This window comes from Podarcis melisellensis, assembly GCF_964234715.1.
Source record: "Podarcis melisellensis genome assembly, chromosome: Z".
NCBI lineage: Eukaryota > Metazoa > Chordata > Lepidosauria > Squamata > Lacertidae > Podarcis > Podarcis melisellensis.
In genome coordinates, this window is record NC_138547.1 from 31,558,382 (window position 1) to 31,575,833 (window position 17,452).

At 45.0% G+C, this 17,452-nt stretch overlaps 1 protein-coding gene and 1 long non-coding RNA gene across 3 annotated transcripts; both read left to right on the forward strand.

Moving 5' to 3' along the window:
- Positions 1-2: 2 nt before the first annotated feature.
- On the forward strand, positions 3-1,848 carry LOC309361701. The gene is made up of 2 exons (XR_014164592.1): positions 3-460; positions 1,682-1,848. It is a non-coding gene; the product is annotated as an uncharacterized lncRNA (long non-coding RNA).
- A 3,347-nt stretch (positions 1,849-5,195) lies between these two features.
- On the forward strand, positions 5,196-17,452 carry LOC309361844 (uncharacterized protein). 2 transcript variants are annotated; one of them, XM_081897079.1, is made up of 7 exons: positions 5,196-5,921; positions 8,412-8,532; positions 9,928-10,106; positions 10,405-10,604; positions 11,590-11,737; positions 13,953-14,086; positions 14,975-17,452. In XM_081897079.1, exons 1-7 carry the CDS (start codon positions 5,864-5,866, stop codon positions 15,689-15,691), a joined length of 1,557 nt encoding a protein of 518 aa, XP_081753205.1. In that variant the 5' UTR covers positions 5,196-5,863; the 3' UTR covers positions 15,692-17,452. The 2 variants fall into 2 exon arrangements, with proteins under 2 accessions (XP_081753205.1, XP_081753204.1); XM_081897078.1 differs by having other exon boundaries at positions 5,198-5,921; positions 9,922-10,106.

Sequence of the window (17,452 nt, forward strand, 5' to 3'; positions counted from 1 at the left end):
TATGTTACTCTATGCACCTTTTGACTGGGTACACTGAAAAACAGTGCTGTTGGCCAGTTCCGATGGACCAAACAAAATGAAATGTATGTCATTTGCACCAAAGAGAATATAATGATATAGTACTTTAGGTTTGTGGTTCTGTTTCTTCTCTTGAACTCTCCTTTTCTTCGAACCAAATCTAACACTGTTAGCCAGTGTCAATAAGGAGCTAAAATGTGTTTGGATCGCAGTACTGATGGTATATGACATAATTAAGTATAGTTGTACCTTGGTTTTCGAACAGCTTACTTCTCGAAAGTTTTGGTTCCCGAACGCCACAAACATGAAAGTGACTGTTCTGGTTTGCAAACTATTTTTCGAAGCTGAATGTCCAGTGAGGCTTCCTGCAGCAAATCAGAAGCCGCGCTTTGGTTTCTGAACGTTTTGGAAGTCAAACGTCCAAAGGTACAACTGTAGTTAGGTTGTGCTTTTCATCTGTAACTTCATGTGCATGAGGTACCGCCAGGGCTGTGCACCAGAACTGAATCAGGCCAGCTTGTGTGGACCCAGGCTTGGGCTGAGAGAGCTCTGGATTGCCCTGCATCAGGTTGCTCCACCTTGAGCCAGCCAGGAGTTGTCAAAAGGCAGCCTAGTTGCATGGTGGAGGTAGGAAGGAAGGAAGAAAGGAGAGGCAGGCAGGATCTGCTTCACTAGCACATTCCCTACAGGAAAGCAGCTTCCAGCCGGCAAGTAGAACTTTTAGTCCTTCTCTCTGCAGTGTGGTCAGGAGCAGCAGGGAAGGGGATCCCGTGTCTCCTTGCTCCATCCCACCTTCTGCCCAAATGTTTAATTAGGGAAGGATCCTAATTAGGATGGATCCAGATTGGGCGCATAGCCTCAGTATGCAGTATAATACTTTAGCCAGTCACTTTATTTGTGTATCTGTATACTGTATTATTGGGACGCGGGTGGCGCTGTAGGTTAAACCACAGAGCCTAGGACTTGCTGATCAGAAGGTTGGCGGTTCGATTCCCCGTGACAGGGTGAGCTCCCGTTGCTTGGTCTCTGCTCCTGGCAACCTAGCAGTTCGAAAGCACATCAAAGTGCAAGTAGATAAATAGGTCCAGCGGGAAGGTAACGGGCATTTCCATGCGCTGCTCTGCTTCGCCAGAAGCGGCTTAGTCATGCTGGCCACATGACCCGGAAGCTGTACGCCGGCTCCCTCGGCCAATAAAGCGAGATGAGAGCCGCAACCCCAGAGTCGTCTGCAACTGGACCTAATGGTCAGGAGTCCCCTTTACCCTTTATACAGTATTCTAAAAATTACTATAAAGTGCTGTTCACAACAAGCAAACCCACACCACCTTAGTCATCAGTATGTTATTACCGTGCAACCAAAGGCAATTCAGAACAATTTAATAATAAATCCCAAATAAGCTAGTGTTGTACCAAAACACACCATTCATAATTTATCACCAATACAAAGAGGAAAGGTCCCCCTGAAGGTGGGGGTGGTGGCAACGGAATGAGCCCTTTTTAAAAGGCTGCGACATTTGGCACGCCACCCACACTTTGTCACTGCAAGTGGGTAGGAGGGCTGAGACTAAGAAAGGTCTCCCTGAGGCCACATGGTTCCTAGAAGAAGGAGAGGCTTCTGGATTCACAACAGTTTTCTTTGTTCTGCTTTTTCCATGGAAAGGAGCTAGGATCTGCAAGGAACTGAAACCTCATCCTTTGAAGAGCGGACGATCTTACTCAACTCCTCTTGGGCTTGTGAGATGCTGAGATGCACCTGTTTTTTTTTCAGCCACAAGGATAAGGAATTAATTAATTAACTATTGACATTATTTAAAAAGCTGATTCTAACAATGCTGAATTGGATGTTATCCCTCTTTTCCTCCCAAAGGAGCCTAGGATGCCAAACATCAATGGTAAAAACAATATTCAGCAATCCAATGCCTGAATCTCAATAATGAGGGAGATCAATGCACTTCACCAGGATGGGCATTGCACAAACTTGGAGCCAGCACTGAGAAGGCCCTGTCATGGGTCAATGCCAACCAGCAGCCCTTAGTGGCAGCACCACCAATAAGACCTCGCTTGCCAATTGCAGGGTCTGAAATGGTTGGTACGCGTTTCAGCCACCTTTTTGCTGACATGGTCAAGATGGTTATGATTTGCTACTACCCAGAGTTCTTACAGGGTAGTTTTGTAATTCTTGCAATCAATCAACAGAGCAAATGTTAGGTATGAAAAGTTAAATAGTCCAGGGCAAAAGGGATAAATTAACGGAGGACAGCAGGACCGGAAGGAATACATATTGCCATAAAAAATGGGAGACCCTCTAAGAGTCTCACATCACCCAACTGCCCCATTGGGATGGGTGGGTGGAAGGAAGTATTCCCTTTCAGATAATTAGCTACTCATTCAAAATTGCATATACACAATTATGCTTTCAAGACTGTTTGTGCCTGCCAGTGTTTTGCAGGAGACACTTCTTCATTTGCAAATTGGTTCATGCCACATAGCTTCCTGCTGAAAGCCTGTAACTTTTCATATGATAAATATCCCAGGTCTACTACTTTTTTGTCCCACATTCATTGCACTACAGTGCAAGAGTTCTGCAGCTAGCAAAATGGTGGTAGCATTTGGGAGCTATCACAGAACAACTAATAAAGCAGAACGATGTCAGCCCAGCCCTGTATAAATTCACTATTACTGCATCAATGAGATGTTGCAGACTAAACCCCCACAACATTTTGGAGATGGCCTAAGGCAGTTGCCTGCAGTACTCCTTGCTCAATTTGCCCTATGGGTTAAACCGCAGAGCCTAGGGCTTGCCGATCAGAAGGTCGGTGGTTCGAATCCCCGCGACGGGGTGAGCTCCCGTTGCTCGGTCCCTGCTCCTGCCAACCTAGCAGTTTGAAAGCATATCAAAGTGCAAGTAGATAAATACTTCTCTGGCGGGAAGGCAAACGGCGTTTCCGTGTGCTGCTCTGGTTCGTCAGAAGCAGCTTAGTCATGCTGGCCACATGACCCAGAAGCTGTACGCCGGCTCACTCGCCCAATAAAGCGAGATGGGTGCTGCAACCCCAAAGTCGTCTGCGACTGTACCTAATGGTCAGGGGTCCCTTTACCCTTTACCTTTTATCAAAACTTCTAATCATAAAACTATATTATTTAGTCATTTATTTATTTCACTATTGTATGTATAATAATATTTTGACTGTAAAAGTTTTGAAGGGTGAGATCCAAACCTTGGAGACGAAACTGACTGATGGTTCATCAAATAATACACTTTCCATCCAACTATATGTTTCAAGCCATCATACCACTCAAACCTATAGAACAGTTACATCTAAATTCTACACACACACACACACACACATCTATAAATTATTTGTGAGGCAATGATGGACAATCTAGGTTCCTTAAAATCTCTGCGGAAATCAGATTTGAAGTATTATACTGAGCCAACTGAGTGGCATAAACTTTGGGGGAAACAGACAACTAAGACCATATCTGTAAGGTTGAAAGAAAACCACATAAAGATACTATCTTGGTGGTGTTGCACACCTCTCATATGCAATAAAATAAACCCTCAATCAAACCCACTATATTGGAGAGGTTGCCCAGCGCTTGGGATCTTACAACCACATGTGGAACTGCATGGTGGTTCAAGGTTTTCGGAGTTTAATAATGGATGAAGTCTTATTACAAGTCAAGTGGTTTTCTGTGATCCCAGACTAGCATGGTTAAACTGAAGTTTTAAAGGGCTAATTGTTTAAAGAATTATTAATCCTTGTTTTGGTGACCATTAGACAAATTTTGGCTCAGATTTGGAATACAGCTGCCAATGCACTTGTGGAAAAACTAAGCAACTTACAGACAATACACTAAGGGCAATCCTGAAGAAACATGGTGCATTTTTATTCAACACATCAGAAACCGTGACATGACAAAGACACATCCATTGACTCATGGTAATCACTGGAGTAAATCCACTGAAACAATGAGCATCATATTTCCTAATGCCTTCAATATTTACACATGATTTGTTAAGCACCTGTATGTGAATATCTTTTGTACATGGAGTGAATGGCAAGCAGGGTGCAGGCAATAGGGAGTTATTCCGAGTTAGACCATTTGTCTGTGTTTACTACTGAAAATGGATAGACTATAAAAATAAGAGTGAAGACTGAAAGAGTGGCAGAGCAACACAGGAACAGTGGAAGCTACCTCATATGGAGTCAGGCCATTGGGCCATCTAGCTCTGTATTGTCCACACTGGCTGGCAGCAGCTCTCTGGGATTTTCAGACTGAACCTGGGGCCTTCTGCATGCAAGTCACGTGCTGCTACTACTGAGCTACAGACCTTCCCAATAAACAATGATCCATCCATTGTTGACAGCTGTAAGAAAGAAAGGAACTATCTAGGGTGTAAGAAGCAATGGGGGGGGGGGCTTTCTCAGCAGCTGCAGCCCAATTATGGACCACTCTGACCTGTGAACAGCAGTTGGCCCTCTCCCTCATTGTGTTTAGCTGCTCATTGAAGTCCTTTAATTACAGCAGGCTTTTATCATATAATGCAGGTAATGTGTTCATTAACACAGGAGTAGGGAGGAGGTTTGCTGATCTGTACCTGTTTATCATGCAAACTTTATCCGAAATGGTTCTTGTTTAATTAAATTTGAATGATCTCAGCCTGGTGTGGTGATTTGCAAAAATAATGTCACTGTTTTAGATTTTCCTGACAGTGGCAGTGATTGCGTCTTACATATTGGATATGGTTATTTCCCCACTTCTTTCTTATTCCCTTTTTCCTATTTACAGTGCTGCTATTGTTCTTAGGTAAAGGTAAAGGGACCCCTGACCATTAGGTCCAGTCGTGACCAACTCTGAGGCTGCGGCGCGCACCTCGCTTTATTGGCCGAGGGAGTTGGCATACAGCTTCCAGGTCATGTGGCCAGCATGACTAAGCCGCTTCTGGTGAACCAGAGCAGCGCACGGAAATGCCGTTTACCTTCCCGCTGGAGCGGTACCTATTTATCTACTTGCACTTTCATGTGCTTTCAACAATGAGCACGGACCGAGCAACGGGAGCTCAACCCGTTGCGGGGATTCGAACTGTCGACCTTCTGATCAGCAAGTCCTAGGCTCTGTGGTTTAACTCACAGCGCCACCCGCGTCCTTTGTTCTTGATTGCCCACCATCAAATAGCCATTGCTCCCAGGCACTTCTACTTTATAAGTTTTATTTGCTTGGGGTGGGAAACAGAACCATTTAAAATCATTGTCTTTGCATGTGAATGGCACAGATCATCAGGAATACACATCCCCCATGGGAAAAACCAGGCATCCAATCATCACCCTCACTCTCCCTTTCCCTTTTTGCAGATGTGGATGACCACATACAGGTGAAAAGTTGGCAAGGGAAGTATTTGCGAGTGGGGATTTCACCCTGGATCTACCCAGCCCTAGTCCATCACTCTGTTAGTCTGCTTTTGGAAAAGAAGCTCTGTTTGACACTGACTGCTGGGATTAAAAGGGGCAGGTATAAAGCTTCCTTTTTACTTTGAATCAGGTGACTTGTTGTGAAGTTTAGTATCCACAGCATACTGGCTCCCAACCAGCATTCCACTCGCAGATCATGTGCACACAAACAAAAGGACTGTCCTTACGCACCCTCTTCCTGCTCCTCCCCCTGTTCAAAAAGAATTTGCTCGCTAATCCTTCACTTAAGTAATTGGTGTGCAATGAGAGAACTCAGTCTTAAGGTGTGGTAACTTCAGGAATTCATCCTTCCACATTTGTCCAATTCATATGATTCAAATGCATGGCCGCGAGACAGATGGAAGGAGAGCAGAGCCCGCCAGCCAGGAACCATGGCCGTTGCATTGTGGGCTGCATTTTTGCTCTTTATCGGCCACTCCTTCCAACTTGGTAAGTCTTTGATTCCTTAAGTTGGTGAAGAAAAGTTGACTAGCTGTTCTTGGCTCCTAGTGCCTGCACCAGGGATGGGGAACTTGGGGACTCCTCTGGAAGTTGTGGGACTCCACCTAAGCCTCCCAGCTAAGATGAAGGATGATGGGAGTGGTAGCCCAACAACATCTGAATGGCCATAGCTGCGCCCACCCCCATTTCTGGCAAAGAAAGAATGTGTCCTGAAGACCTTTGATCTATCTGTAGATAAAGGTCCTTCCAGGGCTTTGCAGGGGGGGGGGGGGATATAAGCTGAGAAGGAAATCCTGTTTTCCAATAAATTCATGCATACAAGCACAGGAATATGTTGCTTTGATAACATCAAGCAAAAACTGGCAAAAGGCAAAGGGCCAGCCTAGATGAAGTGATGCAATTAGGTAATTTTATGTTCTGGATTTAAGATAATTATGAGAGAGTAATGGAATATATGTGCGTCAATTAATTTTAGATGACCATGTCTATTACTTATATCAAAGTGTGATAAGCAAGAACTACTGAGTTCTGGGGTCCTTATTCTGCTGAGAGAACCGTGGGTGTCTGCCCCCAAAGCCCTGACCTGCCCACACACTGGTGAGGTGTTAATGAGGACGTATTAGTTCACATAGATCACATAAACTTCGTTTGATTTGTGCAGCATTCTAGATCTTCATGATTACCAGGACTCAGAATTACAAGGCATTAGGAAGTTGTGCTATATATGCAGGCATTTCTGAGTATTGCAACACAAACTTTGACCTTGGATAAGTCAAGGAAATGTCCTGCCCTATCATTGATTTAAGCTGATGGCTGTCAACTGAAATGATCAGCTGATATTTCCTCAAAGGAGATGGTAAGGCAGGGGTCAGCAAACTTTTCCAGCAGGGGGGGGTGGTCCACTGTCCCTCAGACCTTGTGGGGGGCCGGACTATATTTTGAGGAGGGGGGGGGGGAGAATGAATGAATTCGTATGCCCCACAAATAACCCAGAGATGCATTTTAAATAAAAGGGCACATTCTACTCATGTAAAAACACACTGATTCCCGGGCTGCCCGCAGGCCGGATTTAGAAGGCGATTGGGCCGGATCCGGTCCCTGGGCCTTAGTTTGCCTACCCATGGCATAAGGGAAGGGCTAGGGGGTGTCTTCCTGAAAAGGCAATCTACCTGTAAATTGTGGAGCTAGAGGTGGCCAGGAAGGAGGGCAGCAGAAAAGAAAGCAGTTCTACTTAGTATGGAGGCAGCCACAGTCAGAGGTGAAATGTGTCAGGAAATTAGAGAATCAGGTCAATGCAAAGAAAAGTTGAAAGCATCAGGATACCTTTAGCTAATTGAGGATTCCCTCTGTTCCAATCTCCCAAGCCTCCCAATTCAAAACTGGTTTCCTCAAACCCCTATCCTTTCAGACCCCATTCCTTCAGGTGAATTCATATCCATTTAGGAAATGTTATCTTCAGGTATACAGAAAAAAACTCTGCACTGTTGCTTTAAGAGTCACCTAACCTGTGGAACTGGATTTTTAGAGCTCCACCAGGAAGCTGCGCAGAGCTTTGCTTAATAAAGCTGTTACTTTAACCATCGGCTGTGTGGAGCAACCACCACCACCACCACCACTACTACTATTATTATTATTATTCATGTCAAAACATAGTAAAACATCAAACCTTTAAAAAGCTTGCCTATACAGGACTGCATTCAGATGTCTCCTAACAGATATCTGTTCGACAGACAATACACAGCATACATCTGCAGCCTGTATAATGGGAGGGGAATTGGCCCATTTGGGTGGGGCTGCCCACTTGTAACTCGTCTGACATCCGGTGATTCAAAGTTCCTTTGCAGTCCTGCTACTTACGGTATTTGGTAGATCTTTGAAGAAGATCTTCTGCATCCTGGTATGAGTTCAAGTCAGATCTGCAAACCACAGGGTGGGTGAGACGCTAGATTCAGTTTGCATTTAAAGGTGACCTTACTCAATCTGCTCTTTCTAAAACACAGCCATGATTCAAAATTCACCCTTCTGTGAATTTTGCAACACAGTTCTCCAGCCAAGTTATCAGTACAAAAATGTGTATGTTTGGGTGAAATTAGCGAATGCAACTTACAAACATGCATCGTATTAGAGAAAATAGCTTTGGAATCACGTTATATTAAGCTACATTGCCTAGAAGAATGCTGGTGAATTTTCATGAGGACTTTTTTAAAAAGAAGCAAAATGCAAACTGCTATGGAAATATGGAGAACTTAACTAAATACTGGGGGGGGGGGGGGAATGGAGAGAAACCAAAACCCATCCCAACCATCTCACTCTGCATCTGGGCCTGGCTTGAATCCAGCCTTTCCCGTCCCCTGAATTCTGAGTATATACAGTATTCATCAGGATTTATCCTTTTCAGCTGAAAGTAGCATATTTGGAGAGCTCTTTCCTTCCAGAGTTCTTGATTTGTTCACTTTCCCCCTTCTCATTCATTCTAAGGAATCCTGCTTCCTCCACAAAATGTGACACTAATTTCGGAGAACTTCTACACTTTATTGACATGGCACCAGTCTCCAAACTCGACCAACAGCACTCAGTATGAGGTGGAGAAAAGTAATGGGTATGCTGACATTTTCTTTTCCAAGAACTACCTCTTTTGAACTTATACTGAACCAGACAATCAGTCCACCTAGCTAAGCGTTGTCAACACTGAGGGTCAAACTTGCCAAGAAGTTAGCTGCGTGAGTGCAGCTAATGTTCCTGGTTTTTGTTATTTGTGCAGCAGCTGTAGGACTGTGGAATGATGGGGAGGGTAAGTTTCAGTCTATCCACCCACACTCCCAGTGCCACAGTACTGACCAAAATCACTGCTTGAAAATTATTTAGATTTCAAGGAAAGTCTCTATGGGTGTTAAGAGCAGTTTCCCTTGATGTGTTTTCTGGGGGGTGGGGGGTGGTGCATAGGTGACAAAGGAAAGGGCCTTTTCAGTTGTGGCTCCCCCATCTGTGCCACTCTCTTTTCAGAGGCCTTCAGGTAAAAACATACTTTTCCTTTCAGGCTTTTGATTGGACTACAGTGATGTTGCTTGCTTTTAGCTAGGTTGCCAATGTTTTCTGCTGCTCTTATTTCTTGTTGCTCCTTGTCCATATTTTTTTTTAATGAAGAACGTATGTTTTCATGTAAATGTGTTTTTTCTACAATGTGTTTTAGTTGTTTATGCTTATGGTCTTAAATATGTTGCAAGCCTTTTGGATGCCTTTGTGCGTAACAAGAAATGATCATGTTCAATAAATAACAACAACAACAGGGGGTAAATCAGTGCTCCAGGTATGGAGGTACACCATTGGCTCTATCCTGGCCACAGTCTTCCTGAAAGCAGTATCATTTTGATCATGACTGAAATCATGAACGAGAGATTAACTTTCAGGGTAAGCCCTGGCCCAAGCCATGTTGCCACTAGAGGCAAAACCCCAGATGGCAACCCCTAGCCCTCAGCACCTTCTGGTGGCCAGCACTTGGCCCTGCTGGGTGCTCACTGTTGCTGGGTGCTTGCTCTTTGCTGCTGCTCAACCCCACCACTGGCACACTCATGGATGGCAGCAGCAAACCTATACTTACACCTGGGCTGCCCCAAAGAGGGCAAGCAAGAAGAAGGGGTGAGCAGAGGAGCCTGCCACAGCAATCCATGAGCCTGCCACTGCCAGCTGCCAGAGTTGAGGAGCAGGAGGCAGCAAACACCCAGCAGAGGGTAGCACTCTGAAGCAGCGAAGGGCAGGAGCTGGCTTTGGCAACAGCAGTTCCACCTGCCAGGGGGGAGGCATGATGGTGTGGGGGTAGAAGGTGCAGCCCCCCACCCAACAAGCCTCTTGCTTATCTTGCCACTTTGGGCAGTGGTGACTCTTCCTCCTCTCGGGGTGCTGCGCTTCACAGACAGGCTGGTTGTGGGTAGCGTGGAACAAATGCTAAGACAAGAGATGTCATGGTACTATTGCATCTTCTGCTTCTAAGTAACAGATCTTATCCTGACTGGATCAAAGAGCCGTCCTGCAGAAGAAGGAATCTCAGAGGAAACCAAAGCTGCCAGCTTCATCTGTCAGACGTTTTCAGTTTTTACCAAGCCAGGGTGAGAGCCCAGGATGGAGGCAGGTGGTCAGAATGGACCTATTCGGATTGGCTGCAGCCATACAAAGACAGTAAGGGAACTTTTTCTGTCAAAGACTTGAATTGGGTTAGGTGACCATGCATGTACTACTTTGCAGAAGAAAGGCAGCTCCTTCTGAAGGGGTGTCCTGTCCATCTCTGCTTTAAAACATAATGTAATGTAAACATGGATTTAATATGGCACGTCGTCTAGTCCTGACATTCAGAAGAAAGCGCAGAGATTAAAAGTGCTGACGATGGCGAGATCTGAGTTGCCTATTCTGCCTGGGGCACTGAAAGGTGAAATGGAACCAGCCAAATGTATCTCCTTCTTTTCCTCTCTCTTTACAGCTGTTGTTGGCCCCCTCATTCTCTCTCTGGCTGCTGCAGATCGCAACATTACGGTATCCATCTCTATGCCCCAGATCCTACTGAAGGAAAATGACTCATTGGATTTTACATCCCTTCTAAAGATCCTGATCATCCTCAGTAGTGAAGGGGGAGATTTCCAGAGCGTAATGTTGTGTGAAGATGAACTGAACAGCTGTTGGGTTCGTTGTTGTTGTTGTTGTTGAACAAGATTCTCCCTTTCCTTGATGCCCATTTCCTTGAACCAGGCAGATTGTATTGAATGGGTTCACACAGGGGTGGAGAACCTCAGGGCCAGAGGCTGAAGGTGTCCTTCCTTGGTCCTTGGTCCTTGAAACTCTGTCCTGGCCACCCTACTCATTGTCCTTGCTTCGCATGCCAAGTGTTTTTGCCTGGCTGGAAAGTTTCCCTTAACATTGATAATATTTCTTGCTTGCCTAGATGGAAGATAGTAGAAACTAGCCTATTGTACAAAAGGGGAAGTTGTGTTTGTTGGTCCACCCACTTTTGCCCTGGCCCCACCCAGCACAGGTGTATGGCCCAGAAAGTGCTACAATTCTGAATTGTTTAACGGTTAATCCATCTTTGCAGGGGCCTCTGGGAATTGTAGCTGTGAGAGGAATAGGTGGTGTCCTAGCAACTCCCAGCACCCTTAGAAAACTGAAATTCCCAAGATACTTTGGGAGAAGCCATGACTGTTTAAAGTGGCATGAAACTGCTTTAAATATATAGTGCAGATGGATCTTAGTGGAACTTACTTCTGAGAAGAGATGCATAGGACTACAGTGCAACTGCGTTTTCTTTCTTTCCTTTTTGTAGAGGCTAAATTTGGACCAGGGATTTCCTGATCCACAACTCAGTTTCTTAGCCATTAAGCCACAACAGAAATATCTAATTGTGGTTTTCACTGACCTTCCTCAACATGAATGACCACCAGATCCAATTGGAATACTGCTCCCACCATCCCTGACAACTGGCAATGTTGGCTGAGGCTGATGGGAGTTGTAGTCCAACATCTGGAGAGCACTAAGTTGAAGAAAACTTGTTTGCCCGCAGCCTTATCTAAAGGCTTCCAGTTTAAAAACTGACCTTAAAAGTGACAGTAGCCTTTTGTTGTTTCTAAGAGCATGGATCTGCTTTGACACCCTGTGTGTCTTCTTTCCCAAGATGGATAGCAAACAAAGAAGAATAAATGTAACAAAACACACCTTTAAGAATGTGAAGCCAAATACCAATTATTGCGTCAAAGCAGAAGTTGCCAACCAGCGAACCAGGGAAGCTGTGCAGTGTATTAAAACACCACCTAGCTCAACAGGTAAGAGACAAAGAGACTTCACCCCCACTCACTTTGGACTGGGGTAATCTACCTAATCTTTGCTGTTTTTGTGCACCACCCCAATATCTCAATGTGCAAGAGACTCCAGGTGTGCCTGTGCTTACCCAGGGTTCAGTTTCCTAGGAATAAAGGTCAGCAGAGACTGTGCTGTCTTTAGAAGATGTGGCTTTATGTGGCTGCTAACAGGCTGAGGTTGAATCCTGACAAGACAGAAGTACTGTTTTGGGGGGACAGGAGGCGGGCAGGTGTGGAGGACTCCCTGGTCCTGAATGGGGTAACTGTGCCCATGAAGTACCAGGTGCGCAGCCTGGGAGTCATTCTGGACTCACGAATGAAGCATGGAGGTACAGGTCAATTCTGTGTCCAGGGCAGCTGTTTACCAGCTCCATCTGGTACGCAGGCTGAGACCCCATCTGCCTGCGGACTGTCTCATGAGAGTGGTGCATGCTCTAGTTATCTCTCACTTGGATTACTGCAATGTGTTCTATGTGGGGCTACCTTTCAAGGTGACCCGGAAACTACAACTAATCCAGAATGCGGCAGCTAGACTGGTGACTGGGAGTGGCCACTGAGACCACATAACACCGGTCTTGAAAGATCTACATTGGCTCCCAGTACATTTCCGAGCTGGGGACGCAGGTGGCGCTGTGGGTAAAACCTCAGTGCCTAGGACTTGCCAATCGTATGGTCGGCGGTTCAAATCTCCGCGGCGGGGTGAGCTCCCGTCGTTCGGTCCCAGCTCCCGCCCACCTAGCAGTTTGAAAGCACCCCTAAGTGCAAGTAGATAAATAGGTACCGCTTTATAGCAGGAAGATATACAGCGTTTTGTGTGCTGCGCTGGTGCTGGTTTGCCAGAACAGCTTCGTCACGCTGGCCACGTGACCCGGAAGTGTCTCCAGACAGCCTCTTAAGTGAGATGAGCGCACAACCCTAGAGTCAGACACGACTGGCCCGTACGGGCAGAGGTACCTTTACCTTTACCTTTACATTTCCGAGCACAATTCAAAGTGTTGGTGCTGACCTTTAAAGCCCTAAACTGCTCCAGTATACCTGAAGGAGCATCTCCACCCCCATCATTCTGCCTGGACACTGAGGTCCAGTGCCGAGGGCCTCCTGGCGGTTCCCTTGCTGTGAGAAGCTAAGTTACAGGGAACCAAGCAGAGGGCCTTCTCGGTAGTGGCACCCGCCCTACGGAATGCTTTCCCACCAGATGTCAAAGAGAAAAACAACTACCAGACTTTTAGAAGACATCTGAAGGCAGCCCTCTTCAGGGAAGCTTTTAATATTTAACAGACCATTGTATTTTAATATTTGTTGGAAGCCGCCCAGAGTGGCTGGGGAAACCCAGCCAGATGGGCAGGGTATAAATTATAAATAATAATAATAATAATAGTAATAATAATAATAATAATATTGGCTTTATGCGCAATCCCTGGAACATAACCCCTGCGTACGTTGAGAGTCACCTGTATACTGAAAATATAAAAGTGGGATGGCTGTCTCCTCCACTCCTCTAAATATGGACTAAATTAAGATTTCAATATCTTTTTTTTTAATAATATTTTTTATTAAGCTTTCCATTTTAACAATCCAATCAGATCACATTGCATATTCCAAATTATACAAATACATCTCATATAGTCCAAATATTCTGCCAAATTACCAGTATAAATTTTTGTTGCGGCTTCCCATGCTTCAATTTCAGTGGGGTCTAATCATCTTATGTTTCCACTGCCTTGAGTTTACAATAGTTCCTTCTTTAAATCTTCCTGTTGTTATCCTTCCTAAGATTTCAGTATCAAGGCCGTCAGGATTAGCTTTCCAAAGGTTAAACTGCAATGGACCTACTTATTCGCCGGGAAAAGCCCTTATTCACAATCCTGATACAATGGTACTTCAGTTTATGAACTTAATCCGTTCCAGAAGTCCATTCTTAAATTGAAACAATTCTTAAACCGAGGCGCGCTTTCCCTAATGAGGCCTCCCACGGCCGGTGCCCTTCCAATGTTTGGATTCCGTTCTTAGATTGAGGTAAAGTTCACAAACCGGGACACTGCTACCAGTTTTGCAGAGTTTGTAAACTGAATCGTTCATAAACAGGACTGTTCTTAAACCAAGGTACCACTGTAGAATAGAATGGTGTTAATTGAAGAAAGGTTATTTTTTTCTCCCAACTTTTTTTACCCCATTTCAGGTGTCTACTGGACCCTTTCTGTTATAGTGTTGGCCTCTGTTTTTGGACTCATCCTGTTGAGTGGGGTTGGAAAGACTTTCCTTAAGCAGTACATGCAACTGAGCACCTCAGAAATGGATCTCCCCAAATCCCTGGTGAGTAGCAATTGTTTGCTTCAGCTTGGCACAAATATCAACAGATCTGCATCCTTTTTTGATAGAATGTATGCTTTGAGGCAACTCTCTTGTGGACACATACAGCTGTTGTTGTTGTTGTTGTTGTTGACAGGGACCCAAGGCAATTTACAGATAAAAATAAGAACAGCTAAAAACATAGAAAAAATAACAATTAAAAACAATTAAACGTGTGTGTGTGTGTGTAGAAGCTGTCAGTTTCCCCAAGCCTGTTGGAACAGGCTATAATTCTTACATGTATCGTCCTTGGGCATCAGTGTTTTGCATACCCTACAATTTTAAACCAGTTGCCATCTGTGAAAGTCTCAATCTACATTTGCAGCAAAGTGAGTTGGTAGTGAGGAGAAGAATCCTGAAGTGATAGGATGAACTGTGTCATTTCAGACTGCAGGTGGAAGAAATTGCAGTCTTGAATGCTCCCCTCTGGGTGGGTGGGTGGGGGAATCCCCTTGCAAAAAGACATCTAGCATAGCAAGAAGCAAGCTGGAATAGAAGCTTTTTCACTGATGCTTTTATTAATAGGCAGTGTTTAAAAAATAATGGGGGAGCCTTAATATTGTGGAGCAGCAGATTGAAAAAACAGAACAAGCAGTGTGCCATTCATGGGAAGGCTTGGACAAATAAGAGAGCCTTCATCTGGCACCTGAGCAACTGGAGAGAGTATTTCACAAATGGGAGAAGCCCCTCTCTATCTAGTCACTACCTGTCTTGCCTTTGAAGAGAGGGGTGCCTAGAGAAGGACCTCTGATGGAACTATTTTTGCCCATGAAATTTTATGCGGTAGCATACTGCCCTGTTGAATTTCTTCTTGGTTTACAATGGAGCAACAATCTGTTCATTTCTCCACAGGTCTTTCTGAACAGGAATTCATCTGCTCAGATACCTGCACTTCACTTGGAAGCTGATTCCGTAGTTTTCATCTCAACTACTGTGCAGCTGCCCTTGGAAGACGGCCTGCCAACAGAGCAGGAGAACCCCCAGTTCCAACTGATTCCAGGAAGTTTAGGTGCTCAGGGATCAAGTGACTATTGTCCAAATGGTTTTGATAAGGGCAATGAGGACCCCTCTTGCTTGTCAGTTGCTGTTGTAGACTCCCTCTCCTCAGGAGGGCTGGTGAGAGAAGATTATTCAGCTGATGAGGACTACAGAAGTGCTCTGGGCCTCTTGGAATCTTCTGAACACCCATCACCATCACTGGGAGGATTTAATTTTGGTGGCTTGGAGACAGTCTCTTGGGAATGCAGAACTAGCTATAAAAGTGGCCAAGTGAGATGGCTGCCTTCATCTGGGGCTGATATTCCCCTCAGCTCTTTGAAGCTGCAGGCTCATCTAGACACACAAGGCCTTGTGTACCGTCCAGGACCTTCTGATATAGTGAAAGGCTGCGATACCTACCCAGAGGCCCCAGCCAAGCAGGTCGCTGAGTTACAGGTGTACCGGGATCAAAGCAGTTTCTTAGAAGATGCAGAACTTTGTAGCAGCTCCAGCCTGGAAGCCAAAGACACAAAGGCAATGAGTTTCCCTGGCTATGAACTCCACCCACCCATCCTTTTCTGTGAAACGTAGTTTTTTGATGTGTCAAATAAGCAACTGGGAAATGCAGAAACCCCAGCTGCTGTCTCACCTTGCAGGAGAAGGTGGGAGCTGAAGAAGAAAGAGAGAGGTCTGTCCTGACGGGTCTTCAAAAGGGTTACTGGCCTCTCTTTCCCTCCCCTCCCACTATATTTTGCTTCCTGACATGCACAGTTCCACCCTCCTCCAGCTCGCCACCTCACCCTGATCCCTGGCAACTGATGTCTCACTCTGCCTAATGGTAGGGCAGGCACTGAGGATGGTGAGACAGCAATCTGACTCATGAACCTACCTAATCCAAATGTAGCCATGTAACTGGAGTGCACAAAGGAGAGCCAGAAAATTGTAAGAAGGAGTAATGGTAGAACTCCTCCTTCTCATGTGCCTCATGTGTGTTAACCCTTACGTACTACCAAGGCTCCAAGGATACTCCAAACTAGGAACTTTGGGTTTTACTGTATTTGAAAATTCATTGTTAGATTTGTAGATCTTGTGTTCCCAAACTGTGTGGCTGCTGTCAGTGGGTCTTTTGCACTCATCATCTTCCCAGTTCCCATATCAATGTTATAGAAACTGGGGTTCGCTTTTACAGCTGAAGTCCCACTCAAGGGGCTCAGAATTCCCCAAGGTCTGCTCTCAGAAAAATAAAAGGAGACAACAACCAAGTAAAGGTAAAGCAAGGCTGGCTGCTAAGCCTGATCCTTATTGAATGGTTGCAACAGAGATTCCCCCCTCCTCAAAAAGGAAGAAGAGCCGCAAAGTGGGTAGCAAGTTCTAAAACTTCAGAAAGTGTCCCATCCTCTTTACAGAAAGACCACCCAGAAATGTAATAAAAAGTGGTTGTTCTGTGAAATTGGGAGCATGCATGGATTACATGCTTTCCAACTTGTCTATCATGATATTTTATAAATTGCTTGTCTCACTCATTCATACTCCGGACACATTTACCATTCCTGTAGATATTGCAACCATCCCTGTCTCCTCTTCTTTCTTAGGCTATTCTTCTTGCACTGACTCAAATCTCTCCCCTTTTATACACAAAAGAACTCCATTTGGCAGGTTTCACCTTCTTCTGGCAAGTACCAAACCTGCCAGTTGCCCATCAGCAGTACATTTAGGAGTTCCTCACTACATAGGTGGCTGCCGGAGTCCGATATGGAACGAACTTGGCTCCTCCATTCCCCTTTTGGCTCACTATAACATTTTGACATGAGTATCATTCATAAAAGACATTATTCGTTTATAAAAAACATCTTATTTTCTAAGAGGAAGGTTATAAATTGATTCTTTCTGGGTGGCATGTGCATTCCATTTACAGCACATACTCTTCCTGGTTGATGCTTGATGGAAGGCACTGACAGCTCAACAACGGAGTGTTAATTATGTATCTGCACCGTTCTGCAAGGTGCTCGCTGTTGCAAAGAAGAAGCTAGCAAGGAGGGCAAAGGCATAGGTTCCTAAGGAAAAACGTGGTTTTTAAAAAGAATAGCATCTTGGTGGCCATGCTTGTGAACTCCTGTTACCTTGGAACAGTTCCTGTGACATCAGTACAATAATGCTTCCAACCTTGCTAGAAGGTACCTAGGCATTCCACTTACCTGAAACAGGAAATTTCCACCATGCCTGGACCTTACCAGAGTTCCACTTTTGTGCAGTGCTGGTTTATTCCTTGCAGTTGTACATAGGAGGGTGTCTCCAGACTGTAAGTCTCTTGTGGGAGGGATTCAAATTGTGCAATTAAAGTAGATAAAAGTG